At 42.4% G+C, this 27,941-nt stretch overlaps 1 protein-coding gene across 1 annotated transcript in view; it reads right to left on the bottom strand.

Moving 5' to 3' along the window:
- Positions 1-473: 473 nt before the first annotated feature.
- LOC119649242 (zinc finger protein sens) overlaps positions 474-27,941 on the bottom strand; it is a 62,720-nt gene continuing 35,252 nt past the window's right edge. Inside the window, exons 4-5 of the mRNA XM_038051308.1 lie at positions 14,959-15,109; positions 474-1,628 (exon numbers count right to left, since the gene is read on the bottom strand). Of these exons, the coding sequence (XP_037907236.1) occupies positions 1,411-1,628; positions 14,959-15,109 (369 nt within the window). The 3' untranslated portion in view covers positions 474-1,410. The remainder of the gene's footprint in view (positions 1,629-14,958; positions 15,110-27,941) is intronic.

Genomic DNA, 27,941 nt, shown 5'->3' on the forward strand with positions numbered 1-27,941 from the left:
TCCAGAGCAGTCTAAATAAAAAGCTATCCGTCGACTTAATCGCAAACCCTAAACCATCTGGCTCATTAAAACTCCTCTTTAGTGGCCTAAATTCCTTTCTACTGAACCTTCCTCTTTGCTGGTAGATTTGGGCTGTAGTACCACGGACGGGCTGGTCATAGTCGCATTTTCAGTTTCTCTCAAGTTCAGAGTTTCCGTACTTTCCTTTCTGGCCGTAGGCACTAAATGCAAACTTTCCACTGAGTCGGAAAGCATGCCTTCTACAGATTTATCTAGAGGGGGGTATGAATGTCTTGAGGCTTCCAAAATCCGCGCCTTGGTCGCGGCATGATTGCTTATGGTAGCGGGTGGATTCGAAGTTTGTGACTTATTACCACAGAAGTTATCAGAAACTCGGTCATATTTCTCTTCAAATAATATTTATTAACAAAATTCGTTATTATACTCATACGCAATACATTAAATTACACATAACTATTTTAAATGGTACAAAAACTCCTTTCAAATGCTTTCTATTCATTTGATGCTTTGTTCATAATTTTTATGACACATTGAAATGATTTTCTGCACAGATACAAAACCAATTTAAATATTTTTACTTAAAAAAAAAATCACCTTATTATAGGCATTGACTACTAAATTTATATTTAATATTTTTCATACAATTCCAAGTATAATTTACAGATTCACTTCATATTTTGGTAAAAAAATCTTTTTTTTATCTTTGGTATCTTTAGCTGTTTCACTTTAGTTTTAAACAATTCAATTTGAATTTAGCTTAGTGAGATACTTTGTCAATATATTCGTTATATACAAAGAGGGCAAGTAGAAGTACAACTGAAAAACGGGGACGTAAATCCTAAGGTAATGCCTGAACGCATCTTTAAAACCAACATCTATTTTTAAAAATTAACCGCTAATACTTTACAAAATGAGACTAGACACTCAAAATACATTTTGATGATATTCAAAACTCGACGGGTGCGTGACCATACTTAATTTTGCTTAGACGCTAGTTTAGGGAATAATTTAGACTAAACTTATTTGTACATTTCAAGGTTTCCTAGTTCAAACGGAACTTATGGTATCTTTGAGAGCTGTTTCCAGATTGTTAAAAGATCGTAAGCACAAGAGATTTACTTCATAAGCAAGTTCATAGCCGGACTGTGGTAATGAGGCTAATCGAATCTATCCAAATTGTAAACAATCTGAACAGTTGCTATTCATATATTAGATATAAGATACTTTGGTTTGCATACAGACTAACACTCTTCTGGATAATCCACTCATTTTCACAAAAGATTCAACACTTTAACACTAAAACAACTGCGACGAATACGCTTGAGAATCTCCGGGTCGTTGTTCGAATTTCAAATTATGACTAATTTTCCGAGCGTCCATAAATTACTGCTAACAACTGCTCGTCACCTCAATTTTAACGCCATTTAAATTTTCATCGTTGTGACGACTTTCACGATGGCGACGAAGGTCGACTTTTCGCTGGAACGATTGATCACATAGTCCGCATGCAAATGGCTTGTAGCCCGTATGCTTTCGCATATGCGTTATGAGATTTGAACTCTGACTAAAGGCTTTCAGGCAAACAGTGCATTTGTGAGGCTTTTCACCTGGAACGAAAAAGAAAATTCATGGATTAGATGATTATGTAGTTTTGGCTTGGGGGATGGGGGCAGTTCTTTATCCTCTAACAATGGAGAATCTACAATAACATAGATGTTTCTAACCACTACTGACTGGCAGGTCATCATGATCAACGGCGCAACAACCGGTATCCGGTCAAGGCCTGCCTTAATAATGAACTCCAGACATCCCGGTTTTGCGCCGAGGTCCGCTAATTCGATATCCCTAAAAGTTGTCTGGCGTCCTGACCTACGCCATCGCTCCATCTTAGGCAGGGTCTGCCTGGGGATACGCTTTGGGGTAGCTCCGAAATCAACGAAAGAGGTGAGTCATTCTTTGATTTTATTATTACTTCAAATCTATCGGTTCCCCTGCTCGGAGAACTGTGACGGTTGGGAGGAGGTCCTTGATATCACCCTAATAACCGACAACGGTATTCTCAGAGTGGAGGACTGGAGAGTATCTGACCAGATATCCTTCTCTGACCACAGCTGGATACTCTTCAGTCTAGATCTCGCCGCAGAGGTCTCAAATCCCTTTAGAGACCCCAGGAGGATCGACTGGAGAAAGTTTGGTCAGGTAATTAAGAAAAAACTTTCCGGTGCGCAAATTGGTAGGATTGACACGACAGACAAACTGGAGTCAAAGGTCGGGGCTCTGGAGAAGGCATTTGATAGCGCCTTTAAAGTCTCGTGCCCTACTAAGTACAGCAAAAAGATCCTGCCACCGTGGTGGAACGAAGATCTCTCTAGTCTCAGGAAGCTAACCAGAGAAATCTTTAACACCTGCTACAGGCAAAAATACTGGCAACCATACAAGGGCTGCCTGAAGAAGTACAAGTCGGCCATCAGGACCGCCAAGAGGTGGTCTTGGCTAGACTATTGTCAGAACATTGAAAGCACTAGTGAATCCGCGAGGCTCAATAAGATTCTGTCCAAGGAACATAAGAGTCCATCCTTCCTTAAAAATTCGGAAGGCTCCTGGACGGAATCTTCTAGCGAAACCTTGGAGCTGCTGGTTCAAACGCACTTTCCCTCCAGCGAGGAGGACTGTGAGTCAGAACCTTGCTTGGAGGGGGTTTGCGGCAACCCCAGCTGTGTGAGACTATCAAATCGGTAATTACCGAGGATAGGATCGGCTGGGCTATAAACAGCTTCTCCGCATACAAATCTCCAGGCCCAGATGGCATAATGCCAGTCATGCTACAGAAGCAGCAGGAAAGGGTTGTGCCGTGGCTTGTCGAGATTTGAGCTGCATCACTTTAGGATACGTACCGCAGTCCTGGAGGCGCGTACGAGTGGTTTTCCTACCGAAAGGGGGCAGGCGCGGCCATGAGTCCGCAAAGGACTTTCGACCAATCAGCCTGACCTCTTTCGTACTGAAGACCCTAGAATTCACTTAAGGACGATTATGGAGAGAACGCCTTTCTCTAAGTCTCAGCATGCCTACCTCAAAGGAAAATCCACAGAAACCGCCCTCCACGAGGTAATTGGCACGATTGAGCGGGAGTACAAGCAGTATACCCTTGCTGCCTTCTTGGATATAGAGGGAGCTTTCAACAACGTCAGTACCAACGCCATCAAGGAAGCCTTGACCGGTACTGGATTGGAGGGGTATCTCACGCATTGGATTATATCCATGCTGAGTACCAGGATAATCCAGTCGGATCTGGGAGGCAACGAATTGACCAGAGCTGTGAACAGAGGCACGCCCGAGGGTGACGCCATCTCATCAGTGCTCTGGTTAATAGTAATGGACAAAATTTTACGTACATTGGACAGCAACGGTGTGTGAAGGTGGTGGCGTATGCCGACGACTTGGTGATATTAGTATCAGGGCTGTTTCTGTCCATTATGAGCGACATCATGGAAGGAGCGTTGCGAAGGGTATGCCTGTGGGCCGCAAGATGCGGACTCAGCATAAACCCAACCAAAACGCAACTGATGCTATTCACCACCAAGACAAGGATACCAGAATTCCATCTACCACGACTGAGTGAACAAAGATTGGTTATTTCCTCTAATGTAAAATATCTGGGTGTAATCCTGGATCCAAAGCTAAATTGGAGATTGAACATAGAACTGAGGATTAAGAAGGCATGTATAGCCTTCTATGTCTGCCAGAGAACCTTTGCAAAGAAATGGGGTCTCCGGCAGTTCTCTGGATGTACAGTGCGTCCAATCCTAACATAGAGCTCTATTATATGGTGGCAGACTTTAAGAAAAAAATACAATAGGATGAAGTTTAATAGGATTCAAAGAACCGCGCTACTGGAGTTCTGCAGTCCTGCCCGGCAGATGCTCTCAATGTACTCCTGCATCTCCTCCCCCTAGACCCCCCCTCCACATCAAATATGTTGCAGCGTGCAATGCCGTCAGACTACGTGAGTCCGGATGGTGGACAGCGAAGTCCTACGGCCACAGCAACAACTTAGATGAAATACCTCGAGAAATCTGGGCATCCCCCACGGACTATGTCACACGCAAGCTGAACTTCACGAGAAACTTTGCTGTGGACCTTCCAACCAGGGCAAAGTGGAAGACCGGCGGCGTGTTGCAAGACTATGACACGGTATTCTTTATCGACGGATCAAAGATGGCCTATGGTGTCGGCGCGGGGATTTTCTCGAACACACACGGTGTATCCGAGTCGTATGGTCTCCCAGGTCTCGCCAGTGTATTCCAGGCAGAAGTACTGGCGATATTGGAAGACTGTCGATGGTTGGAGCGTGATTCGAGCCGCAAGAGTAACATAGCCATTCTGACCGACAGCCAAGCGGCCATCAAGGACTCTGCTTCCCTGCTCGCATAACAACAGTCACGGTCTTAGGAGTTTGTGGCATCAAAACGGCGCACCAAAGCGCTAATTGGGCTCCTCGGAGCGGTCACTGATGCCTACCCCTACCATAGCCTTTATAGACTTTCCGGGCTGGATCATCCTCATCCATACGGATTAAGTGACCCGCCCACCGTAACCTATTGAACCGGTCATGGTAAAGCTCATAGATTTCGTCGTTATGTAGGCTACGGAATCATCCATCCTCATGTTGGGGGTCAAAAATTCTTCGAAGGACTTTCCTCTCGAACGCGCCCAAGAGTTCACAATTCTTCTTGCTAAGAACACCAGTCTCCGAGGAATACATGAGTACTGGCAAGATCATTGTCTTGTACAGTAAGAGCTTTGACCCTATGGTGAGACGTTTCGAACGGAACAGTTTTTGTAAGCTGAAATAGGCTCTGTTGGCTGACAACAACCGTGCGCGGATTTCATCATTGCAGCTGTTATCGGTTGTGATTTTCCACCCTAGATAGGAGAAATTATCAACGGTCTCAAAGTTGTATTATCCTATCTTTATTCTTCCCGCTTGACTAATGCGGTTACTCAACCCATCGCTCCAATATGCCCATTCTGTCGAAAATCAGATTTTCCTCTTTGTCCCGGCAGGAAGAGCATCAAGGTGTGTAAGGCTTCATCCTGCTGACTTGTTGGTAAAACTTGCGCCCCTGGTGCGGTTGCTCCCTGTATTTTCGAGTTCAGAGACTTGTTGGTTTTTCCAGGCTTCCTTTTCAAGGCTGAGAGGTGGCGTTCGATCAACACGTGATCAATTTGGTTGAAAGTGGTCCCATCTGGAGAGGCCCACGTATGTTTGTGGACCGCTTTCCACGCAAACCAGGTACTTCCAACAACAATTTCGTGCAATAATACTAACTGAATAATCCACAGTCCGTTATCGTTGGTATCTCTATGTAAGCTATGGGAGCCAAAGTATCGCCTGAATACGGGCTCCTTCCCTACTTGGCTATTGAGATCTCCAAGTATGATTTTGATATCATACTTGGGACAGGTTTCGAGAGTCCGCTCAACTGCCTCGTAGAAGGTATCCTTCTCCGACTCTGCAGTCTCCTCTGTAGGGGTTTATGAGGCTTATATTTCTAAATTTGCCTCGCAAACGCAAAGTGCATAGCCTTTCGCTTATATTTTCAAAGCCGATAACAGCAGGTTTCATGTTGTGGCTGACTAGGAAGCCTACTCCGAGCACATGGTTTAGTGTAGCGGCTCTTCTGCAGGAAACCGGTCCCCGTTCATTGCATCTCTTGCAACGCTGTTACATCAGCCCTATATTGGGACAGGGTATCGGCTAACTGCTCAGCAGCATTCGGTCTGTACAGGGAGCGCACGTTCCATGAGAAAATGCGCAAATCGTTAATCCGTTGTCGTTGCCGGGTTCGTCGTTGTAAAATCCATCCTGACCGAGGCTTCTTCCGTGGCTTCGTAACATCGATTTTCCGTCTAGGGTTGTCAGCCCAACTTAACCCCCAACCTGGAAGACCAGTTGATACAATTTGTCCCGTTTTTAGGCGCGGGAGACTCGCCTTCATTCTTCTCCGTCTGCAGTTTTTCACAAAGAAAGAACTCCCAGCGATCACCACATGGAGATGGAGATAGGGTTTGGTAGTAGAACTGTGGGTGTTGGTTCAGCAGACGTTTCCCAGGTTTTGTGCTCCATCGTGGGTACCAATCCACGTTTCGCCCTGGGACCTATACTACCCTTTGAATGGCAGATAGGCAGCTCAAAAAACTTCAGATTGCTGTTAGGAATTTAAAAACAAATCAAATTCCTAGAGAGCCTAGTCTTAACTCCATAATTCTACCACCTTTAATCGAATTACTAAAATTACACCAAATCACACAAAATTGACCCTTCCAAACATTCGAATAACCGTCACTTAGCTAAATTAAACCGCAAATAGATAACTTCTAATTGACTGCCGCCCACATGAAAACGAAAACCCACAAGAGAAACCTCGAATCCTCCCAGGAAGTAACATTCAGGACAATTGCATAGCGATTCCATGAGCGTCGGCACTCGGTAAATATTCAGTTTTTCCGGCACCTCTGATGGCAGGAACAGTGATAAGGCAATATCCCTTGTATTGCATTCTTGTCAAATGGCAGAAATGCAATCAAATAGCAATCAGTGCCTCTCGTTGCACATGCATAAGTAAATGCAATCATGCCCACAATGAATGCACTTAATCTGATTTAATTTCGTTGATGGCTTCATGGTGAATACTATATTAATGCCCAGAGGGTTGGGGGGCGGGGTGAAGGACGGTGCATATCTAAATGATAATTGCAAGTGTGCTGGATAGTAGCCGTTATTACTACTAAGTAATTGGACATGAGTGATAAATATTGACTGCAATGGACTTGTAAAAAGAGCATGATATCTCTATTAAAGAGGCAAAGATGTGATTTGGAAACAGGTCCTTATCAGGATTTCATTGAAACTGCAAGTTTAACGCTTCAAAAGCGAAAGGTCTACCACTTTTTATGTGAGAAACACCTGAACGTAAAAAAAGGACGACTGAGAGTTTCATTCAGGGCAGAGGCACTCATCAGATGCTGCCTCACCTCTGCTCTAGGAGCAGCTTTACCGAAAGAAGCTATATGTATGCTCAAGCTTAGATTAGGCCGATATGCACTTTTTTGTTTGAAAATTGAGGCGACCCTGATTCAATTTAATGACAGACTGGACTAGACTATAATTCGCACTCATGTCGTGTTTGCGATTACATATAAATGGAGTGAGTACCACCTGTAGCCACTTTCCATCACGCGAGAGGTGCGGCAGCGTCGATGTCCTTTTTAAAAAAACCTTTGGCCCAAAAAGATGGGTCGGTGGACCACAAAACTGGAAGAAAGCTTCTCCCTAAAAGGTGCGGTCTGTTATCAAACGAGCACGGACCCAGGGCTCTCTCCATTCTCAAACTTTTACGTAACTGAACATTATTTTTCAAAACTGACCTATAAATGAGTCCTATTAGTAGTTGGGTGGGGACAAAGTCCTAGTTGAGCTTCTGTAGTGTGTGGTTGCAGCGACTTCCGCAGAGCACCCAAGCCATCTTTCCTGGGAGGACTCCGGATCTTTGGAAGTGTTAGCGAACACCACTTAGTTGTTTATTCCTCTGAGTCCGAGCATTTGGAACATTTCCAATGCATTTTTCAACGTCCCTTGAGACCGGTCTTGTACTTAATGTTGAAAAATGCAAATTCCTTCAACAGCAAGTAAAATTTTTAGGCCACACGATTTCCCTTGAGAAAATCCACCCGGATCCAGAAAAGATTCAGGCCATGACAGACTTCCCGCAACCAAAAACAGTTAAAGATCTGCGAAGGTTTTTGGGGATGTTAAACTTCTACCGTCATTTCTAGCCCAAAGCCGCATAACATCAAGCGATCCTCAAAGCCTACTTGTCTCGGCTCAAAACCAAAGACTCTCGCGTCTGTAGAGGCCGCCCAGGCATTTGAACTTGTCAAACCACAGTTGGCGGTGCTACACTCCTGGAATTTCTTCACCCCTAGTAAGTAAGTAGCCCTTAAGCTTCTTTTCCAAGCAATTGAATACAGCTCAACAGAACTACAGCATCGAAGAATGTTAGCCATCAACCGCGTACAAAGCAATCAATACTTTCTATATTCTCCAGAAGGCGGGCTGTTCCTTTTATCTTCGCTTTGAAGGATAAGTCCGACAAAGAATCCTGTCGCCAACTTCGGCACCTGAACTTCATAAGCCAATTTACTTCGGATATTCAGCACGTGTCTGGCAAGGATAATGTAGCTGCAGACGCTTTGTCACGCATTTTAGAGGTCAAAATCCCTGCTACGGTCGATTTTTCGCTGAGGCATAGAATGATGGCGCAGTGCTTCAGAGCCTCAGGGACATCCTTAAATACAAATTTCAGCAGTTTATCCTTTTCCATTCAACCTCCGAAATATTCTGCAAGACCTGTGAAAAGGAACTTAGGCCATATATTCCGGCCACTTTTCACAAGGAAGTATTCCATTGAGTACATGAACTTGCGCACCCAGGGATTCGAACTAGGATACGGCTGGTCATTAACAAATATTTCTGGCCCTGAATGAATAAGAATGTTAACTATTGGGCCAGACAGTGCATCGCGTGCCAGAAGTGTAAAGTCACCAAGCACGTACAAAAAGAAGTAGGTTCGTTCTCTCTATCTACCAAACGTTTTCACATGATCGACAACATTGGCCCTTGCAAGATTCGCATGGCTTCAAATATTGCCTCACAATCATCGATAGGTTCATGCGCTGCCTTGAGGCAATACCTCTGGTCGACATTCACATTCACCCTTGGGAGTTCCACCTGAAGTCATTACTGGCTACTGAATGCAGTTCGAATCTACCCTATTCTCGGAATTAAGCAGACTCCTAGGCTTCAAACGCCATCGGTCGACTGCGTACCACCCGCAATCCAATGGGATGCTGTAACGCTGGCATAGAACGCTGAAAGCCGCTATAGTGGTACACGATGACTCTTCGTGGACGCAAGTCATACCTGTCGCTCTACTTGGCCTACGTACAACCCATCGTGAAAAGTTTGCCGCCAGCTTCTCCGAACTGGTATACGGGAGAACTTGAAACTCCCTAGCGACCCTGTGCTCAATACTAGGTCAGCCTTTTCCACCACTGGAGTTTTGCGCTTGCTGTGTGCACGCTTCCCGGATGCCCCTACAACCACCATATGAGGACTCATATGAAGTATTAAATAGAGGGAAGCACTTCCTTGTGATTGACGTGGATGACAGGTTTAAGCCTTTTGTCCCCGGGGCTCAGGTCTCGGGGAAGAGAGGTTTACGGCGTGTGAGATTTGATCCTTAAGTCTGATGGGCCAGGAGTTGGGTTTCGTCTGTGAAACCCAATATCAGCTGGGGGTAGGGTAGTGTAGAGGCGCACAATGTGAGTGCAAGTAATTGATATTTTCGATTTGCCTAAAACCTCCGATAAAAAAAATGCGTAGTCCGCGATGAAGGAAACGACTCAGCAAATCCCTTTAATATACCTTCCTTATTTTTGAAGGTAACTTTGGTACAGCTTCCGGAGAAAACAAGTAAGTGCGTTTTATAATTCTCTCAGAAAAGAGTAATGTAATGATTCATTAGAACGGAGCACCTGAACAAATTGGAGATTGAAAACGTGATAGATAAGATTTGGTAATATTTATTTAAACCACAATAGCAATTCAGCAATAAACACAAAAATTTAATTTTATCTTTAAAAAACTTTTTCAATAAGATTTCTGAATTTGTATTCCAAATTGGATCTTTGCACCGATGTGATGTTTACGCCGCGGCGGTTGGAAACAGAAGAGACCGGCTTATTTCCATGCGGTCTTTACTGTCTCAACCAACGGCATTTTTCCACCGCTAATTCTCCACTCCCTTGGTGCGTTCCGAAAATGAGTGAGTGGAGAGTTCCGCGCCATCTACCCGTCCGCATCCGCAACATGCGAAATAAATTTCGAATGCTGCAGATCCTGTCACGCCACACAACCATGGGGCACTGGAACCATCCATAACTTGAGGAAAGAAAACCAAAGAGGTTGGCCTAACTCTTTTCCCTAGAACCCCAAAGACACAAAAGCAGTACCCAAAACCGTTGAGAGCCGCGCAATAACACCAGAGTGGCTCTTCGGCCGTGGACGCCCCGTATGGTTTGGACAAGTTAATTGAAAGGAGTTGTTTTCCATGCCTGCTACCGTGTCACAAACTTAGAGCGAAATCTCATAGGATACAGATTAATTTCTATTAAGGAACAGACTTCTAGAGAAGAAAGCCGCTGGAATGCAGACGCGGTGTGACAGAGCCACACAATTTACGCTAAACGAGCGAGGGACAAATGATCCTCTAGGCATATTCCTAACCAAGGTTGAGCAGTTAAGCTTCCTAGCTTGAAGCTTTTATTCCGTCTGATAATTGCTATACTCCTGGATCGAAAGTAGCTCATACATTGCGCGGAAATATAAAATAAAACAAGTGGCTTTTACAAACACTGAACCAAGAGGTTCTTTTGAAGGAAAATGATAACCAGAGAACTAACAGGCCGAAAAAAAATTTACTACGGTTCTAACTCCGCTTGTATCTTTGCAGCATGAAGAAGACCGGGTGCTTGGTCCCCAAAGGGGCGTCAAAGTCCTTCACCCAGAGAAGGCAATAATCTGGTCCCAGTGAGAGAGGCTCGTATACTGAAAGAAGGTTGAGAAGGACAAGACCGCAGATAAGGGTTTATCCGTAGCTCCAATTCACCATGTGAATAAGACGTCTCAACTGACACGAGAACTTACCAATTTTTCCAAGGACCCATCCGGCAATTTTTGACAAAATGGCAGCAATATTTTTTAAAAAAGTAAAAGCCGGTCATAAGAAATGATAGGGCATTTATTACTGGGTAATTTTTAGATGACTTAATGGTTAGAAAACTGAGTTGTTACAACGGAAGGTCATGGTTTAAATCTAACTGACAGCAGAGAGGTTTGCATCGGGACTAAATGTTGGGCACGGGTCGATTCAGTTGTAAATGAGTACATACGACAAATAAAGACAATAATCGGCGGCTTTGGAAAGTAGCAGAGATCCTTCTCGATAATTCGACAAGTCTAAGACTTGTTAGCATTGATGAAGGGAACAAATGGTTCCCGAAATATCGGTATTTGCAAGACCAATAAATAACACTAGCGCATAGAGAGAAGCAAATTCAATTCTTTAATTCTAATCCTAATCCTGCCCGCTCAAGGTAACCGTCGGCTAATGCATAATAACCAACAGAAAAAGGTAAACGTTAAACCGATGCAAACAGCAAACCAGGACCAAAATTTGCTACTACCCCGGACCCTACTAAACAAGAACCGATACAGAATCTTACAAACTGACGATTACTCCTTGTGAGTTTAACATGTAAGCAGTGGTATGAACAGGTCGAAAAATAATCGGAGCAGAGAGGGATTCTGCTCAAGGCGGTTTCCTATCTGAATGTTGAAGAAGTAAAAGTAGATTCCACTCTTGAAAAAATTATCTGCAGGCTCGGAGATGAGGCTAATATTCAAGAAATAAACAGCGCCTTTTCGAGTATAAAAAAAGGTTGCAATGCATCATTGAAGAAAGCAAACATGACCGCGTCAGGCGCTCCAAAAAGGAGCACATTCCAACCGAAGATGAAGGAAAAGGGGAAAACTTTCAACTGTTCACAACTTGTCTAGGAGAAGAGTTCATCCCTACATAGTGCAACTTACAAAGGCGGGTCCTAATCTCCACACCGTGTAAGCCATTTGGTGGATAGTCACCAATATGCCTCTTAAATAAAAATAGTCAACAGACAACAAACAGACAATACCTTCAACGTGCCGAACTATCTCTTACAGATTTTGAGGGACTATCTGAGGAACCGCTCCCTGCTCTATGAAACACTAGAGGGTCAAAGGTGGATGGAGGTCACGTCGAGGGTTGCACAGGGATCCATCCTAGGGCCGGATCTCTGGAACGCTACCTATGACAGTCTACTTAAACTCGACATGCCAGAAGAGTCGCGCCTGGTCGGCTATGCAGATGATGTCGCAGCGCTTGTTGCTGGACGCACTGTCGAACAGGCGCAAAGCAGACTCGGCATATTGATGCGACGGGTAAGCGGATGGATGACTACTCATGGTTTCAACCTTGCACTAGAAAAACCCGAAGTAGTCATCCTGACTAAGAAGAGAATTCCGACCCTGCGTCCCATATCGTTCGGCGAGTCGATAATCGAGTCAAAATCAACGGTAAAGTACCTCGAGTTGACTCTTGACTCAAAGATGAGCTTTTCTGAGCAAATCCAAGCAGTAGCAATTAAGGCTGCGGCTGGAGTTTCGGCGTTAAGTAGGCTTATGGGAAACATTGGGGGTCCTACGTCTAGTAGGCGACGTCTCCTGATGAGCTCAACGCAGTCTGCCCTGCTCTACGGTGCAGAGGTATGGGCTGGCGCTCTTAACAAGGAGGTATATCGTAGACGCCTCGCGCAAGTACAGAGACGGGGAGCTTTACGGGTGGCGTCTGCGTACCGCACAGCCTCTGAATCGGCCGTGATGGTGATCGCGGGAGTTATCCCCGTTGCCCCTCTTGCTAGGGAGCGTAAGGCCATATACAAGCGCAAGGTAGATGAGCCAAGGGAGGTGGTTGCTCGCGAAGAACGGCAACACGCTCTAGACCAGTGGCAGCTCTCTTGGCAAAATGAAACTTGAGGCAGATGGACTGCGCGGCTCATCGGCAACTTAGGTGCGTGGCTGAATCGGAAGCATGGTGAGACTGACTATTTCCTTACCCAATTTTTAAGTGGTCATAGAAATTTTCAGTCTTACCTGCACAAGATTGGAAAGGCGCGTTCTCCGCATTGTGTGTTGTGCAATGGAGTTGTGGACGATGCCCACCACACTTTTTTTTCCTGTGGAAGGTGGGATGGGGTTCGTCAGCAGCTCTATTTAAACACAGGGGATCTCTCTCCAGACAACATTGTGGAAGAGATGCTGAGGACTGCTGACAGCTGGAACCGTGTTGCCCATTACGTTCGGGCCCTTCTTGTTGCTAAGAAGATAGAACTCGACCGGTGGAGAAGTCGGATGGCAGGGGGTTCCTTGAACTGACAGTTCCTTTCCTCCTCTCCCCTCCCGTTGGTGAAAGGAATTCCCTGATTTGAAGGCTCCGCAAGGCGGGAGAGTTCGGAGGCTGGCCCGAAGTAATGTGACAAACGGTTCCAGGCTAGCTCTCTGACGATGGGGAGGTGTTTAGTTGGTAGTCCGACGACGTACCGAATTGGGAGTCCAACACTGTGTGCGTAAATGCATTCACCTACCCTACCCCAAAAAAAAAATAGTCAAGTTTTTCAAGAGCCGTTATCTATCAGACCGATACGCTGTCTTCCGAGAGACTTGACTGGCTATATTATAAGCATAGTAGCCAAAAAAACCATTTCATTTTTCATGAAGATTTCGCTAAGTAGTGATGAAATGGGGCTACCCATTGCAACTCCTGGGGTTGTCTTGTAGAATCTTTCTCTGAAGATGAAAGAGGTCTCCCTATACATAAGGAGGCCATTTTATTTATTGGCAAACCTTCTTCCTCGACTCAGGCGAATCTTCCCTCTTCAGAAGGTCTCCTTCTAGGTAGCAGACCGCCTCCTTTACAGGAATGCTAGGGAACAGAGCTTTCACATCGAAAAGAACAAGCATTCCTTCGTTTACTATATCCTTCAGGTTTTCTCGGATTCATTAGATGAGCCCTTCCATGTCTTTCACCACGTATTTGCTTTTGGGCTTCAAACTGCTTAGTCTCGAAACCAGTCGTTTCGTCTGTTTATGAGTTGGTGAGTTCGTTGCGCTGACTATCTCCCTCGTTTCATTTCCAGGTTTGAGGGTTTCAGGTAGGTATCTGATCCTTGGAGGAGTTGAGTTGGACACATGTACCGTTGATAGGTTTCCAATGACACCTTGGCTTCCTAAATGGTTTTTGTCAACCCGATTCTGGTAGAAAATGTTTCCTTAGTTCACGAAAGATACGAAAGATACCATCATTCAACTTTTTTGTGACTGCTTTATCGTACTCCTCCTTGGGCATGATTACAATCGCCGATTGGCTATATTATAACCATAGTAGCCAAAAAAGCCTTTGATGAACGGAAATTCTATCATGTGATAGCTCTTGACATTCCAAATACCCCTAACTCTCAAGGATCCGGTTGTTCGCTTCATCACCACCATTCCGAAGATAACAACTGGTTCATTGAATAAGAAGACGATCCACACTGGTGAAAGAAACAACGGGTTGTCCAGCCCCTATGCCAGCTATAATATTTCATAAATTTTCAGTTTCATGAACGTTTCAAATTTGACCCCTTTATAATATCTGCAGTCCCTTACGCTTATTCATTTCTTAGATAACTCCTGCCTGAACTCTCCTCACCCCAACCACTGCATAGTCAGTAAAAAATCATTACTCTGAGAAAAAATACACTATCATTGACTAAAGGAACATAACTGGCTGCCCATCAAACATTAAAAATAGAACAACTATCGTCCCCATTATACTTATATCACTATCTTCAATTTCAAATCCTTACAAAGCCTTTTTTTTCAACTCACAAACAAATTAATGGCTTGAATAAATACTAAGCACAACACAGAAATACACTTGACGAGCGATTGTAAATTACATATCATCAATGGAGCATATAATTTACATGTCTTCACTAGGACATTTCATCCCTTAACCAAGAAAGCATGCTATGCATACTCGCATTCATTGTGCAATTAGATTTGATTCTTTCTACAATTTTTTTTATTTTAAATATTGAAAAAAGATTTGTACAGGTGAAAGGGTTAATTTTGTAGTGGGGTTCCCCTGATTAATAATTGAAACTCCTCAATTATCGTCTTGAAAACATACAGAATGCTGGTAACGATTATATAATTTTTATGGGAGCTCAGCTTACCTGTATGGATGTATGTGTGCTTTTTCATATCCGATTTTTGATGGAAACGTTTCCCGCAGTATTGACAAGGATATGGCCGAGTATCGCTGTGAATGAGGAGGTGAGTTGATAGCGTGCTTGAACGTTTGAAAGTCTTTCCACATTGTTTGCACTGAAATTTTAAAAGATGGAAGTAAATATTATTGCGAATATTTAGATGTGCACAACATTCAAAAAAATTACAACTATAGGTGCAATAAACGGTCTTTAAGGGGGTCATCCCGTATGAAGGCCGTTTTTTGGCTGTTTTTAGAATTTTTTTCAGAAGAACTGGATAAAGATATAAATAAGAACTTTTCACCATAGATTTACTCATATCTTGAGCGTGCATAGTAATTTTTTCACCCCAATTGCATAGTTGGTTATTGAAATACAGGGCAATTTATACACCCACCTCCAAAAAAAAGGTGTTTTTCTGCTGCCACGCTAGAGGGCGCTGTGATCATCTTAAAGAAAAAAGTAAACGGCATTCTAACGTACAGACTTAACTACAGTCCGCAAACTAAGATTATTAAAAAATATTAAAAGATAAATTTTTGATTACGTTCGTTTTGAGAATGATGGGCTCCTAAGTCCGCATCAACTTAATGCTGGACTGGACCAAATTGGGAGCAACTTACTCCCTCTTTCCTGGTCCACGGACCCCTCGCGTAGGGCTTGCACCCAAACTTTTCAAAAAAGCAAGCGATGACGGCTGTACGGTTTCTTACCAGGGCAGAGGCAAATCGTCAGACGCTGCCTCACCTCTGCCCTGGGAGCAGTGTGACCGTAGCGGCTCGCAGATGTTGAGTGCTCCTTTATATAATTCGTAGAACACGACACACGGGATGTCTCCCTTAAACTAGATTGTGAGAAGAGCAGGGCCACTGTTACATTTCAGAGAGTAGATGAGATTACAAGAGCTTCAAGACCTTACAAGGTACTCATTGAGAAGCTATTAAATCACTTGGCATTTAAGTATAAAATTTCAGATTTGAAAAGGGTAGAGCAGAGCCACTGCCCTGATACGTAAGCTGTCTTATTGCCTTTTTTAATTTTTTAAACTTTGGGTGGTAAGCCCAAAAAAAGGAGCCCGTGGACCCAAAAAGAGTGGGAATAAGTTGTTCTTCATTTGGTTCGCTCCGTCATAAAGTGGATGTGAACTTCTCAACCCCTAAACAAAAAAAGTTCTCGTTTATTTTGAGGTTATTGTGACTTTGCAATTCATCATGAATGAATGACTCACGCCGGATCAGCGTCTGCAATTGGTCAAATTTATTTTGAAAAGCCTGGATCAGACGTACTGCTCACTTCGGGGTTTTATGGTGCTCATCATCGTCTATTAGAGTAACTAATTTGATAAACTATGGATCGATTTTGTAACACGTTAATTTTAAATGATAATACGCAGGAAGACGTCGTACTATGCACACAAAACTATGCATGATGATGATGGTCCACATATGTCAATTCGCCTTGACATGTGGTTTCAGCAGGAAAGCAACGCAGGAAGGTAGGTAGGAATCAGTGGCCGCTCCAAGGAGCCCAATTAGCGCTTTGGTGCGCCGTTTTGATGCCACAAACTCCTAAGACCGTGACTGTTGTTATGGGAACAGGGAAGCAGAGTCCAGCTGGCTCGGATCTTCAGAGCCAGCCCGTAGCATTCACGAAGGAAAGCAGCTCGCCGACCCTGCAGCTAGAAATCTCACTGAGGTCCCCAAAGAATGGTTTACCCAGTGTCCGCAGCCTGACTCGAGCCAGAGCTGGGCAATCGCAGAGAAAGTGCATGAGGGTTTCCCTTCCTTCTCCGCAGCTTCGGCAATGCGAGTTGTAGGGTAAGCCGAGCCTAGCGGCATGGTCCCCTATTGGCCAGTGCCAACGCAAGAAAGGAGCATTAATTTTACGACATGCACATGTTAAGGGTCACCTCCTTCTTGTAATTTGACTCGTTAAGTTTATTTTCTCTAGGGATATGAAAGTCCCATACCTGCGCCGGTAAACTAGAAACAATTGAGTACTTGAAAGTCAACATTCAACGCATTAGTGCAATATAAGCCATGTACGCGCTAGTTGCGGCGAATGAACTGGCATCGATGGGGTAATACGTGTGATGACAGTTTGTTGACACACTTTTTTCAGAATTAGGAATCATGTGGAAAATCCAGCGAAAAGTCAGGACCCCATTAGAAATGAAAATGAATACCATCAAAAGCATCTGAGGCAGTAGCTCAAGAGAAAATTAAGAAGGGAAGTCTTAGAAAAGTAGCAAACCATGCCCTTAGTGCGCTCTTCTGAGGATAGTATCAAATAAAAATTCATTGCCATAGAAGGTGCATATACCAAAGGCAATCTGCTTTTGTTTAGTACCAAGCCTCCTTTCATGGTTACTGAATGACTTTCACTGATATATGTAGATGTTGTATTTGAAATATTGCTATTAACGAATGCGAAGAAAAATTGCAGTTCATCCAAAAGCTCATGCGAATCCATTCGTATTTCAAATGCCTCTTCAGAAGTTTGCAATGAATTGGAAGAAAAGTTTGCCTTGTAGCATCGGAGATACAGACAAAGATTGACATTGCCATATACAGTGATGGAAATTGACATAAACTCACACACTTTTCAAATTTCGAAATTAATTTATTGCACCCCTGCCGAATCACACAAACTCGTCAACAGATGTGCAACGAACTTCACATCACAACTCGAGCATTTTTTCTTCGCGTTTCATCAGTTGTCCCGGGCGGACGCCCCGTTTACATTCTTGTAGCCCGAGCTGGGCAATGTCCAAAAATCACACAAACAGATATTTGTAATAAATTGTACTTTCTAGAAAACGTTTGCTCTTTCTTCTGCTCTAGCGGGCACGCTCACAAGGCTCACGGGAACCCTAGGGGTAGTAAAACTTCATTCGCACATGTTAAAGGACATTTCTACAAATTTACACTAATCGGGCATTTTTCAGCCTAAGGCCGGGCGAAAAGCATTCCTCAAAAAAGTTTCGTGCACACATCGATAATGGCTTCACTACGAGGAAAATTGAAGAAAAAAACCATAGGTCTTAAACATTGTTTTGTAACCTTCTGAAATTATGCGATTCACCTGCAAAAATTGTTCCTTTTAATTGCAATAAAAAACTGACCCTAGTAGCACCTAACCAGGTACATACTGAACCATCCAAAAAAATTGTTTTTTGCTAATCAAATTACGTCAAATCTTTCTACAAAAATGAGAATCTGATTTTAAAGAAAACAGCGAAAAAGCCAAATCTTAATCTCACAAAGGCAAAAAAAAGAATTTCGCTAGAAAGTGCCAAATATGGAATGAAGAATCTTGTAAAGCACTTTTCTATGATAAAAAGATTTTATTTGAATGTACAGAAAACGTTCAGTTCTACCGACATGACAAACGTCTTCGAGATGAAGTAAGAAACTTCTTGAGTCCTTAATGATTGAAAGTGCAAAAGAATTATGCGACGACGAATTTATTTTTCAGCGAAGCAACGCCGCAATCGATATTTCGAGGAAAGTAAAAGAGTCCTTTGAGGAAAAAAGATAAAAATTCTTGACTGACCGGCAGACAACTCAGATCTCAACCCTGCAGATTATTGAGCGGGATCCTTGGACGTCCTGTTTATGCATATGGAAGGCAATATATGATAACAATATTCGAGTCATGGGGTCTCATATCGCAAAGTGAACACAAATCCTGGGGAAAACTTTCAATCTTCAACTTAACGTCACACTGTTTTCAAACAACCCCGCAATTTTCTCGGTTGCAGACACAATCAGAAGTCTGATGGCTTAAATAGTCCTAAATTGGACAGAAATGCATAAAATTGAAAATGGCAGATGGTAAAATAGCCCCAATTTCTTAAGCAGGCCATTGCTAAGGCAAATGGTATATTAAGTCTGCCCTGGTCCTTACTGCCTAAGACAATAAGAATCTTCCTCCCGATAAAGCTTACCTTGTATAAAACCGTTATCAGCCCTTTTATATGCCATGGTGCACTCATCTGGACCATTTGCGCCACAGATCTCCTGGCGAAAATGAAAAGTTTAAGCGTCGAATTCTGCGCAATTGCACAGGACGAAAAAGAGCCACTGAAACTCAACAGTTAGAGAGCATGTCCTCAAAGTAGTCTAACGATACTGCGCTAGGATAAAGAATCATCTGAACATCCGAAGCATATTCGAGGCTGTTATAATTTTTTAAGCCAGGAAAAGAAAACCTAAGGAGCTTCTTGACACAGTAAGGTATGGTGGTATCTATTTTATAGTACATCCCTTTACTGATTGTTACAGTGGACAATTCGTATTTAATATTTTGACCCAATTTCCTAATATTTCCAGAGAAAATTCATTGTTTCTCAAAGCAAAGTGATAATCACCTTGATAGTTTCCCCTTCACGAGAAAAAACCCCAAAAATCTTATTGAATCACATACAACACTCATCTTTGATCAAATAATATGAAAACAAACACTTGCTTCCATATATCTCCAACAATGCACACAATCTCTATACAAATTTCGAATGAAACTTCCGATTTCCTGTCCATTGTCCTTTAATTAGTTATGCTTGTCGTGAGAGGTTGTTGGCAAACACTTCATTTTGTTGGTAAGTGAACTGAATGGAAAATGAAGATTCATGAGTCTGGACTCGGTTTTTCCCTTGTCAATCATCAAGAGTATCTTGAAAGTTGTCGGCAAAGCAGTAAAGATACGTAGTTATCATGCGATTTATTGTCAGCGCAGATAAAAAGATCAAAGTAATTTGTATGCCGACAGTGTTGTAGGCCGGGATTGTATTTCAGATACACTAGATTGGATACAGTTAGAATTCATAAAATAGGAAAATGTAACAAAATTTATTCCGGTAAAATCTATATTTATGGAATAAGATTGTTCACTCAATTTTGCTAAAGTGAACTTATGAAAATTGAATAAACGAGTTCCTTCGATTAAAAGCAAACCGTGCAAAGCTACGTGCCCCATGTTGCGGGGAGTTCTCGACGGATTCTCCCATTGATCTACCACCGGCTACTACCACCAGCGCCCCTTTAGTTTTTAAGCAAGTAGGATCGTCCGAGCCTAAATGCTTGGCACTTAGTGCTAGTATTAGGTAAAATCCGGCATCTGCCAAGAAAATAATAAAAAACGTGGAAACATTGAATTCCTGCGAAATTTAGATTAAAAGAATTGCAATAAAAATGTTAGAGGGTCAAGATATCCGAAAAAAATACTCACCAAAGAGCCTTAGGGAAAAATCAAACCCTTCCTGCCAAGGGAACACTTTAAGGGGATTTACCTATGTAACGTTTGATATTTCAACCTTTTTTAAGGTTTTTTGTAATACACAACCTTATTAATCGATTCACTGGCTGTCTGTTTCTCTGTCTGTATATCACAGGCTTTTACTCCAAAATGGCTAAACCGATTCGAACGAAACTTTGTGGACAAATGAAAACTATGAAATCCCACGTATACAGTGAGTACTACCAATGTAGTCCTGTGGGGTATCAAATGAAAGGTCTCGATTATTGCTTTCTGAAACTGATATTAGATTTAACATAGATTTCAAAATGCGCGAGTAAAGAGGCAAAATGTGCACACTTAAATTGAGTCAGGACTCAGTTTCGGAAACTACTCAACCTAAAAATTTGAAAAAATCAGGGTGGTGCACTTATATGAAATCTAGGCCTCAAAATATGTCCATTTCGATATCTGCTCAAATAAACGTACTAATAGTATAATACCAGCTCTTTGAAGTTACCTGGAAAACCCCTTATAAGTTCAACGCAAAAGTACCATTTTGCACCAGCATAGAGGATCAGGCATAATTCTGCCAAGTTTCATGGAAATTCGGTTATTACTATCAAAGTTATAGCAATTCAAATTTATCAATTTCACACAAATTTACTGCAGCTTACGCCATGCAAATAAGATGCTGACGTCACAATTAGCAAAAATAATTGACATTCACGTGAAATATTGAAGTCTCCAGCCCTCTTTGGTTTCTAAGGTTTTGAGTAAACACTTATACGAAATCTAGGCGCGCAAAATATATCTGACTACGATATCTGCTCAAACAGACTTACTAATAGTATATTACCAACTTTTAGAAATTGACTGAAAATCCCCCTTAATTTCATCCTAGGAGTACTACATTGTACTGGCATAGAGCGCAGTGTCGCACATACGCATGCCAAGCTTCATGGAAATCCGGCTGTTAGTGTCAAAATTATAACAGTACACACTTATCAATTTTGTGTGTATTCACTGCAACCTATGCAACGCAAATAAGATGCTGACGTCACAATTACCGAGGACAGTCGAGTGAAATATTAAAATTCCATTCTGAAAAATCTACTTCTCCCCAGCGTTTTTTAAGCTTTTGTGTAAAACAAAACTTATTAGAATCAATTCGATGTCGGTCTGTCCGTCTGTCTGTCTGTTTGTCAAACCTAATTTTGTTGAAAATGGTTAAACCAATTGTCCCAAGAGGGTGTGCTCTATGAATCCTTTTACATATAGCAAGTGGCGCCATTTTGTGTTGAGTTTGAATTTTTTTTGGCAATGAAAATAAATGTTATATTTTCGATCTTTTTATATGTTATTATTGGGGTTTTGAATTATGGTATAAAATTTTCAATTAACGAATTTGATAATCATTTGTACTTGCTTTCTACTGTCAAATTGGGCTCTCCTAAAAAAGGTGGGTTGTTGATGAAAACAAATCTCCATTTGTAGTAATCGTTTAACCAAAAATTGAAACGTTTTCTTATTCCGTATACTTGTCACTATCGTTCGAACCACGATCATAATTTTATCTTGCTAAATCTTAAATCTTTTTCAAAATCACCTCAATTTTTATTGAAAATTTAGAATAAAAATAAGAAAGAAGAATAATTTTAGCTTTCTTCCCACCAATTAGAAAAAAATGTGGTTTCCCGAAAAACGCATTTAAAATTTTCGTTTTTTTATGTACGTCGGCCTTTTATTTGCTGTATTTTCTAAATATTTTGAATTTCGGTCTGAAATTTCTGCAGTATCTTCCCAGCATATATTGTTTTCAAAATATATCTAAACATGGGAAAATCCCCTCAAACAACGTCGTTTCATTATTATCATACTTAATATCGTGCAAGCAGCGGAGCAATACAAAAATGAACGGAAACATCCATAATTAAGTGGAATTATAAATCACAATGACAAAATTGAGAGGCCAATGCTACCAAAAATGGGAACAGGATATATAGCTTAATATTGAGAAGTTTAAGGAGAATCATATCCCTATTAACAAAGCTATAGTAATTAAAACTTTTCAATTTCGTGTGAATTTACTGTACTGTAAGTCAGTCTATAATGCTAGAATAATATTAAAGTGACATTTCAAATTTATATACAGGCGAAGAGAGAGAGACTTCCTTCATGATCGTATTATCAGAAAATCTGGATGAAGAGAGGATGAGTCGAAAATTTATAGATATAAAATGTGAAATTCAAATAGGTGGGAAAAGTCATGAGTCTTCTTTTTCTTCAGCCTTTGTCCCGTTCACAAGCGGGGTCGGCTCGTCGTGATCGGCTTCGCCATGTGGTTCTATCGAATGCCTGATCTGGGTGCAATCTCGAGGCTTTCAAATCCCCATCCAGCGTATCAAGCCACCGTTGCTTAGGTCTGCCTTTTGGTCGTTTACCATCGACTTCGATGTTCAGACCAATCTTTGCAAGTGAATTCTCGTTTGCACGAATTGCGTGACCATACCATCGAAGACGCCTCTCTCGCAACTTTTCCACGATCGGTGCAACCCCATAACGATCGCGGATATCCTCATTTCGGATGTGATCTAAACGTGTGACGCCACTAGTCCAACGTAACATCTTCGTCTCCATTACAGCGAGACGCCGTTCATTGTCTTTTATGGTCGGCCAACACTCAGAACCATAGAGAGCGACTGGACGGACGACATTGCGGTAAATTTTAGATTTCAGACGTTCGGTGATACGTCGATCACAATGGACACCAGTTGTGGAACGCCACTTCATCCAGGTTGCGTTAATGCGTGAAGCAATTTCATAACGCAGCTCTCCATTGGCTGATAGCGTTGACCCGAGGTATTTAAATCGCTCAGATCTGGGCAGATCACTGCCGCTGACAGTGAGTGTGCCTGTGACCGTGTTGCATGGGCGATCATTCCATTTTTGAACAAGTTGCTCGAGATCATTTTTGCTATCAGATGCTAGGAAAACATCATCTGCATAAAGCAGTGTGTAGGGCGCTGGACGTTGGATATCCCGTGTGACGGTGTCCATAACAAGGACAAAGAGGAGTGGTGAGAGGGCACTTCCTTGATGAACTCCAACAGAGACACGAAGCGGTTTTGATACACCCGCCATACTTCGAACTCAACTTTTCGGATCGTGGTAGAGCAATTGAACCCAGCGCACGAGTTCTTCTGGCACGAAGTGTTGTCGTAAAGCATACCAGATGAGTTCGTGTGGTACACGGTCAAACGCTTTCTCTAGATCCAGAAAGGCAATGTAAAGAGGGCGATGCTTCTCACGGTGTTTCTCCATGAGTAACCACGCAGTGTGTATTGCGTCAGTAGTTCCGCAGTTCTTGACAAATCCGGCTTGATTCACGGTTATTTCAACGATTTCGCGAATACGGTTGTCAAGAATGCGTTCAAAAATCTTCATGGTATGGGAAAGTAACCGGATCGGACGGTAATTTGAACATTCTGCTGGGCTACCTTTCTTTTTCCATATTGGAACAGTGGTACTTTCTTGCCAGTCAGATGGTGTTTTTCCTTCCTGAATAACCCGGTTAAAGAATTCACTGAGCCACAGTGTTGGGTCCCAGCTCTTCGCTTTCCAGAGCTCAGATGCGATGTCGTCAGGTCCTGTTGCTTTCCCCGATTTCATTTGTTTTATTGCCTCCTCGACTTCAGTTGCGCTGACTAGTGGAACTGGTCCAAATGTCGGCCATGATTGTGGAAGTGGAGGATGAGCAAATTCTTCACTTGAAATCTGCTCAAAGTATTCTCGCCATCTATCCGTTGCGGCTCGACGGTTGTTAAGCAAAGTACCGTTCTTGTCATTAACACAACAGAAGTGTTCGATATCCTGTGTGCGTTCAGCACGGCTTTTAGCAAGTCGATACAGATCTCTCTCGCCATCCCGAGTGTCCAGTTTATCGTAAAGATTTTTGAAATGGGAAAAGTCATGAGTAATCCTTTATATCCATTTCAACACGCTTACCTGGCAGGACGGTCAAATTATTATGGGATACCATAGAAACTAAAGAAATATCATTGTGTGCATTTGTGGACATCAAAGAAGCGTTCGAAAATACACCACACAGTGATACGATATACCCTGATCCGCAAGGGGGTGGATGATAAATAGAAATGCCGACAAGAACAACCTTATTTATCTCAAAAACTAATCAAAGTGGTCCACAGGATCCTGTCACCTTGAATGTGGAAAATTTTAGTTAACGAACTCCTAGGAAAGCTAATAAACACCAGAATTCAGGTCCAAGGTTACGTGTATGACATTATTTTAATCTACACGGGCAAAACTTCTCCATGCGGCAGAATCCAAACTGGACTACGGATCACTACACGGTCTGAGTATTAATTCAGCTAAGGGCAATGTAGTACCATTCGCTAGGAGGGGCAAGCTTCATCATCTAAAAGCCATTAGATTACGTGGCATGGAGATGAAACTAGCAACAGAAGTAAAATATTTAGGAGTCACACTGCAACATGCTTTTTAGAAACAGACGTCGGAAAACTACAAGGGCTTTGATGATGTGCAAGTTCGTGGCAGAGAAAAATTGGAAATGAGGCAATAATCTAGTCATCATCATCATCATTAATGGCGCAACAACCGGTATCCGGTCTAGGCCTGCCTTAATAAGGAACTCCAGACATCCCGGTTTTGTGCCGAGGTCCACCAATTCGATATCCCTAAAAGCTGTCTGGCGTCCTGGCCTACGCCATCGCTCCATCTTAGGCAGGGTCTGCCTCGGCTTGTTTTTCTACCATAGATATTGCCCTTACAGGCTTTCCGGGTGGGATCATCCTCATCCATACGGATTAAGCGACCCGCCCACCGTAACCTATTGAGCCGGATTTTATCCACAACCGGACGGTTACGGTATCGCTCATAGATTTCGTCATTGTGTAGACTACGGAATCGTCCAACCTCATGTAGGGGGCCAAAAATTCTTCGGAGGATTCTTCTCTCGAACGCGGCCAAGAGTTCGCAATTTTTCTTGTTAAGAACCCAAGTTTCCGAGGAATAAATGAGGACTGGCACGATCATAGTCTTGTACAGTAAGAGCTTTGACCCTATGGTGAGACGTTTCGAGCGGAACAGTCTTTGTAAGCTGAAATACGCTCTGTTGGCTGACAACAACCGTGCGCGGATTTCATCATCGTAGCTGTTATCAATTGTGATTTTCGACCCTAGATAGGAGTCAGACAGAACTAAATTCATTACAACAGTCAGGGAGTGACACAAACTTCAAAGACTGACCTGCATTTGTATCAATGGGCCAATGAGTCTGAAAGTCCTTTTGGTCCGCTCTATCTGCACATACTGATGCTGGCAAAGAAGGCGATCTTCAGAATGTCCGGGAGTATTAGCGAGAAGAAGAGCAGTCTGAATCGAAAGAAACTTGATATTTATTCTTGGCGGTATCACAAATGGACAGCATGACAAGGAGGCGTCATTTCAGAAATTCGAAACACGTTAGAGCATCAGGGTGAACTGAGAGAATGTTCCAGTGAGCTTTGTGATGACTTACGGATCACTCAGAGTAGAGGGGACAGTCGGCGGGGTCATTGGTCCCAGGAAAACGTACTTTGAACCAATAAGTAAGTCCAATAACATATTCTAGACAGAAATATACGCCACAGATAGCTGTACTTCCTTAAACCTTGAAAGGAACTATAGGTGGCAGAACATTGCTATTCTAACCGCTAGTCAAGCGACTACTAAGTAACTTCAGTTAAACCAAGTGAATTGTAAACAGTCATGGAAATGCCTTGGCAGAATGAACATGCTTGTCTTGCTCAATAAAGTTTGGATACTCTGGGTTCTATGCCATATTGAATTAAGAGGCAATAGCGCGGAGGACGAACTGACCGGAAAAGGACCAGGGCCCCCGCTACATAAATCAGAGCCCTTCTGTAGGATCAGAAATCGGTTCATGGCCACGACGCTGAAAATGGAGAAGGAATGTTTGAGGGAAATGTACTAGGCGAACCTATCAGGAATGGATCAGTCCAGGGTGCTCATGAAGGGATATGAACCCAAGTGCTCGAAAGTATGGCCTCCGCAGAGTCCGGCACTTGTACAAAGTACGTTAAGGCACCTGGAAGTATACTTAAGACCAGATGCCAGGTTGAAAGACTTGAAAGTAAAAAACACAATTAAGTTCATGTTGGTTATAGGCTTGGAGGACGTACTATAGTTAATAGGTATACCACAATTAGGAAAGTGGCGCAATAGTCCCTTTAGGATGCAACGCGATTTCCCTTAACAAATATTATAATCACTCGTCCTTCTATGATATTAATGGCAACCCTCATCCGTACACAAAGTCATATGAATATTTGTAAATGCATCTGAATATCTCGTGCTACCGTTTAACGTCTGTAACATAAATGACCGCTTTTGTCTTCTATTGACTCAAAGACGAATGTAACACTTCATCTTTTATAAAAAAATCACAAGTGAACCAAACCTCCTATCTTACTCGAAACTGCTTGTTATATTTGGATTGAGTGTATGTGCATCTTGTTGATGAAAGTCCATAACAATCTATTTTGTCCTGAAAACAATGCAGGCGGCAATAAATATTTAAGAACATATTGAAAGCGGTTTACACGCAACACGTTACCGATGACTGTTTACACGGACGTGACACAGTTGAATCAACACCGAGCACAGATCGTACCTGAGTACAAAACTCGGACACAACACTATACAATGTATCTACCAATGTAACAATAGATCAGATACCTCAGATACTCTTTCATCGGTTTATACTTATATCAATTAATTTTTGTCTTTCCAGATGATGCCGGGCCTACATTAGAGCATCTTGTAATAGCTGGGATGCCATGCATCATATTGTTGACTGTGGCATGTGGGCATTCATCTAGATCGACCTACGCAGTGCATGCTAGTATCCATTCTACCCTTGTGACTAAATATCTGCTTCCTTCATTCAGTGCCAGCACAATGGATTGAATCCGTTCTGCCAAACACGGGAACAATGCAGGAGATGAAAAATTAAAACAGATCTCAATAAACGAGCACTGCTGACTGATTGTTGCCGTATCCTTGTTGATATTTTCCTCAGTTTTCCACTGAAACCAGTTGTCCACACAGTTATATAAAAGAAAAATCATTTTGTTGATCAATATTTATCTGTTAGATAGAAGCAGATAAAAGTTTGTCTGTCTAGATCGGGGGAACTGGCTGACATGCTGGCATGATACTGAGCAAACCCCAGCTTTGTTTTTCACAAAATTCTCTTGGGCATTCCTAATATTTTCGTATTAAAACGAAATAGAGCAATTCAATCACGAGGACAACATCATGAGGAACAGAAAAATTAAGAAAAAACTGGAACAGTGGCGGGTGTGGATAAAACAAATGGAAAGTGACTTTAGCAACAAAATACAAAAACGTCTGATGAATAATATGAAAATTAGGCGAGCGGAACGTGTGCTGTTGACGCAGATCTAGATTTTTTCCCCGAAAAAAGTATAATGGAAACTTGATTAAATACGAGCCGCAAGTGTTTTCCGCTTGAATTTTGTGTATTTTTGGATAAGACCATGTTTACTTTCTTCCTAATTAGAGGCATCGACATTTTTTCCTTGCGATCACTTCACTTCACTTCACCCCAAGGTGACAATAACAGACATTTTCCAAGAAAATCT

The sequence above is a fragment of the Hermetia illucens genome, chromosome 2 (genome assembly GCF_905115235.1).
Source record: "Hermetia illucens chromosome 2, iHerIll2.2.curated.20191125, whole genome shotgun sequence".
Lineage (NCBI taxonomy): Eukaryota > Metazoa > Arthropoda > Insecta > Diptera > Stratiomyidae > Hermetia > Hermetia illucens.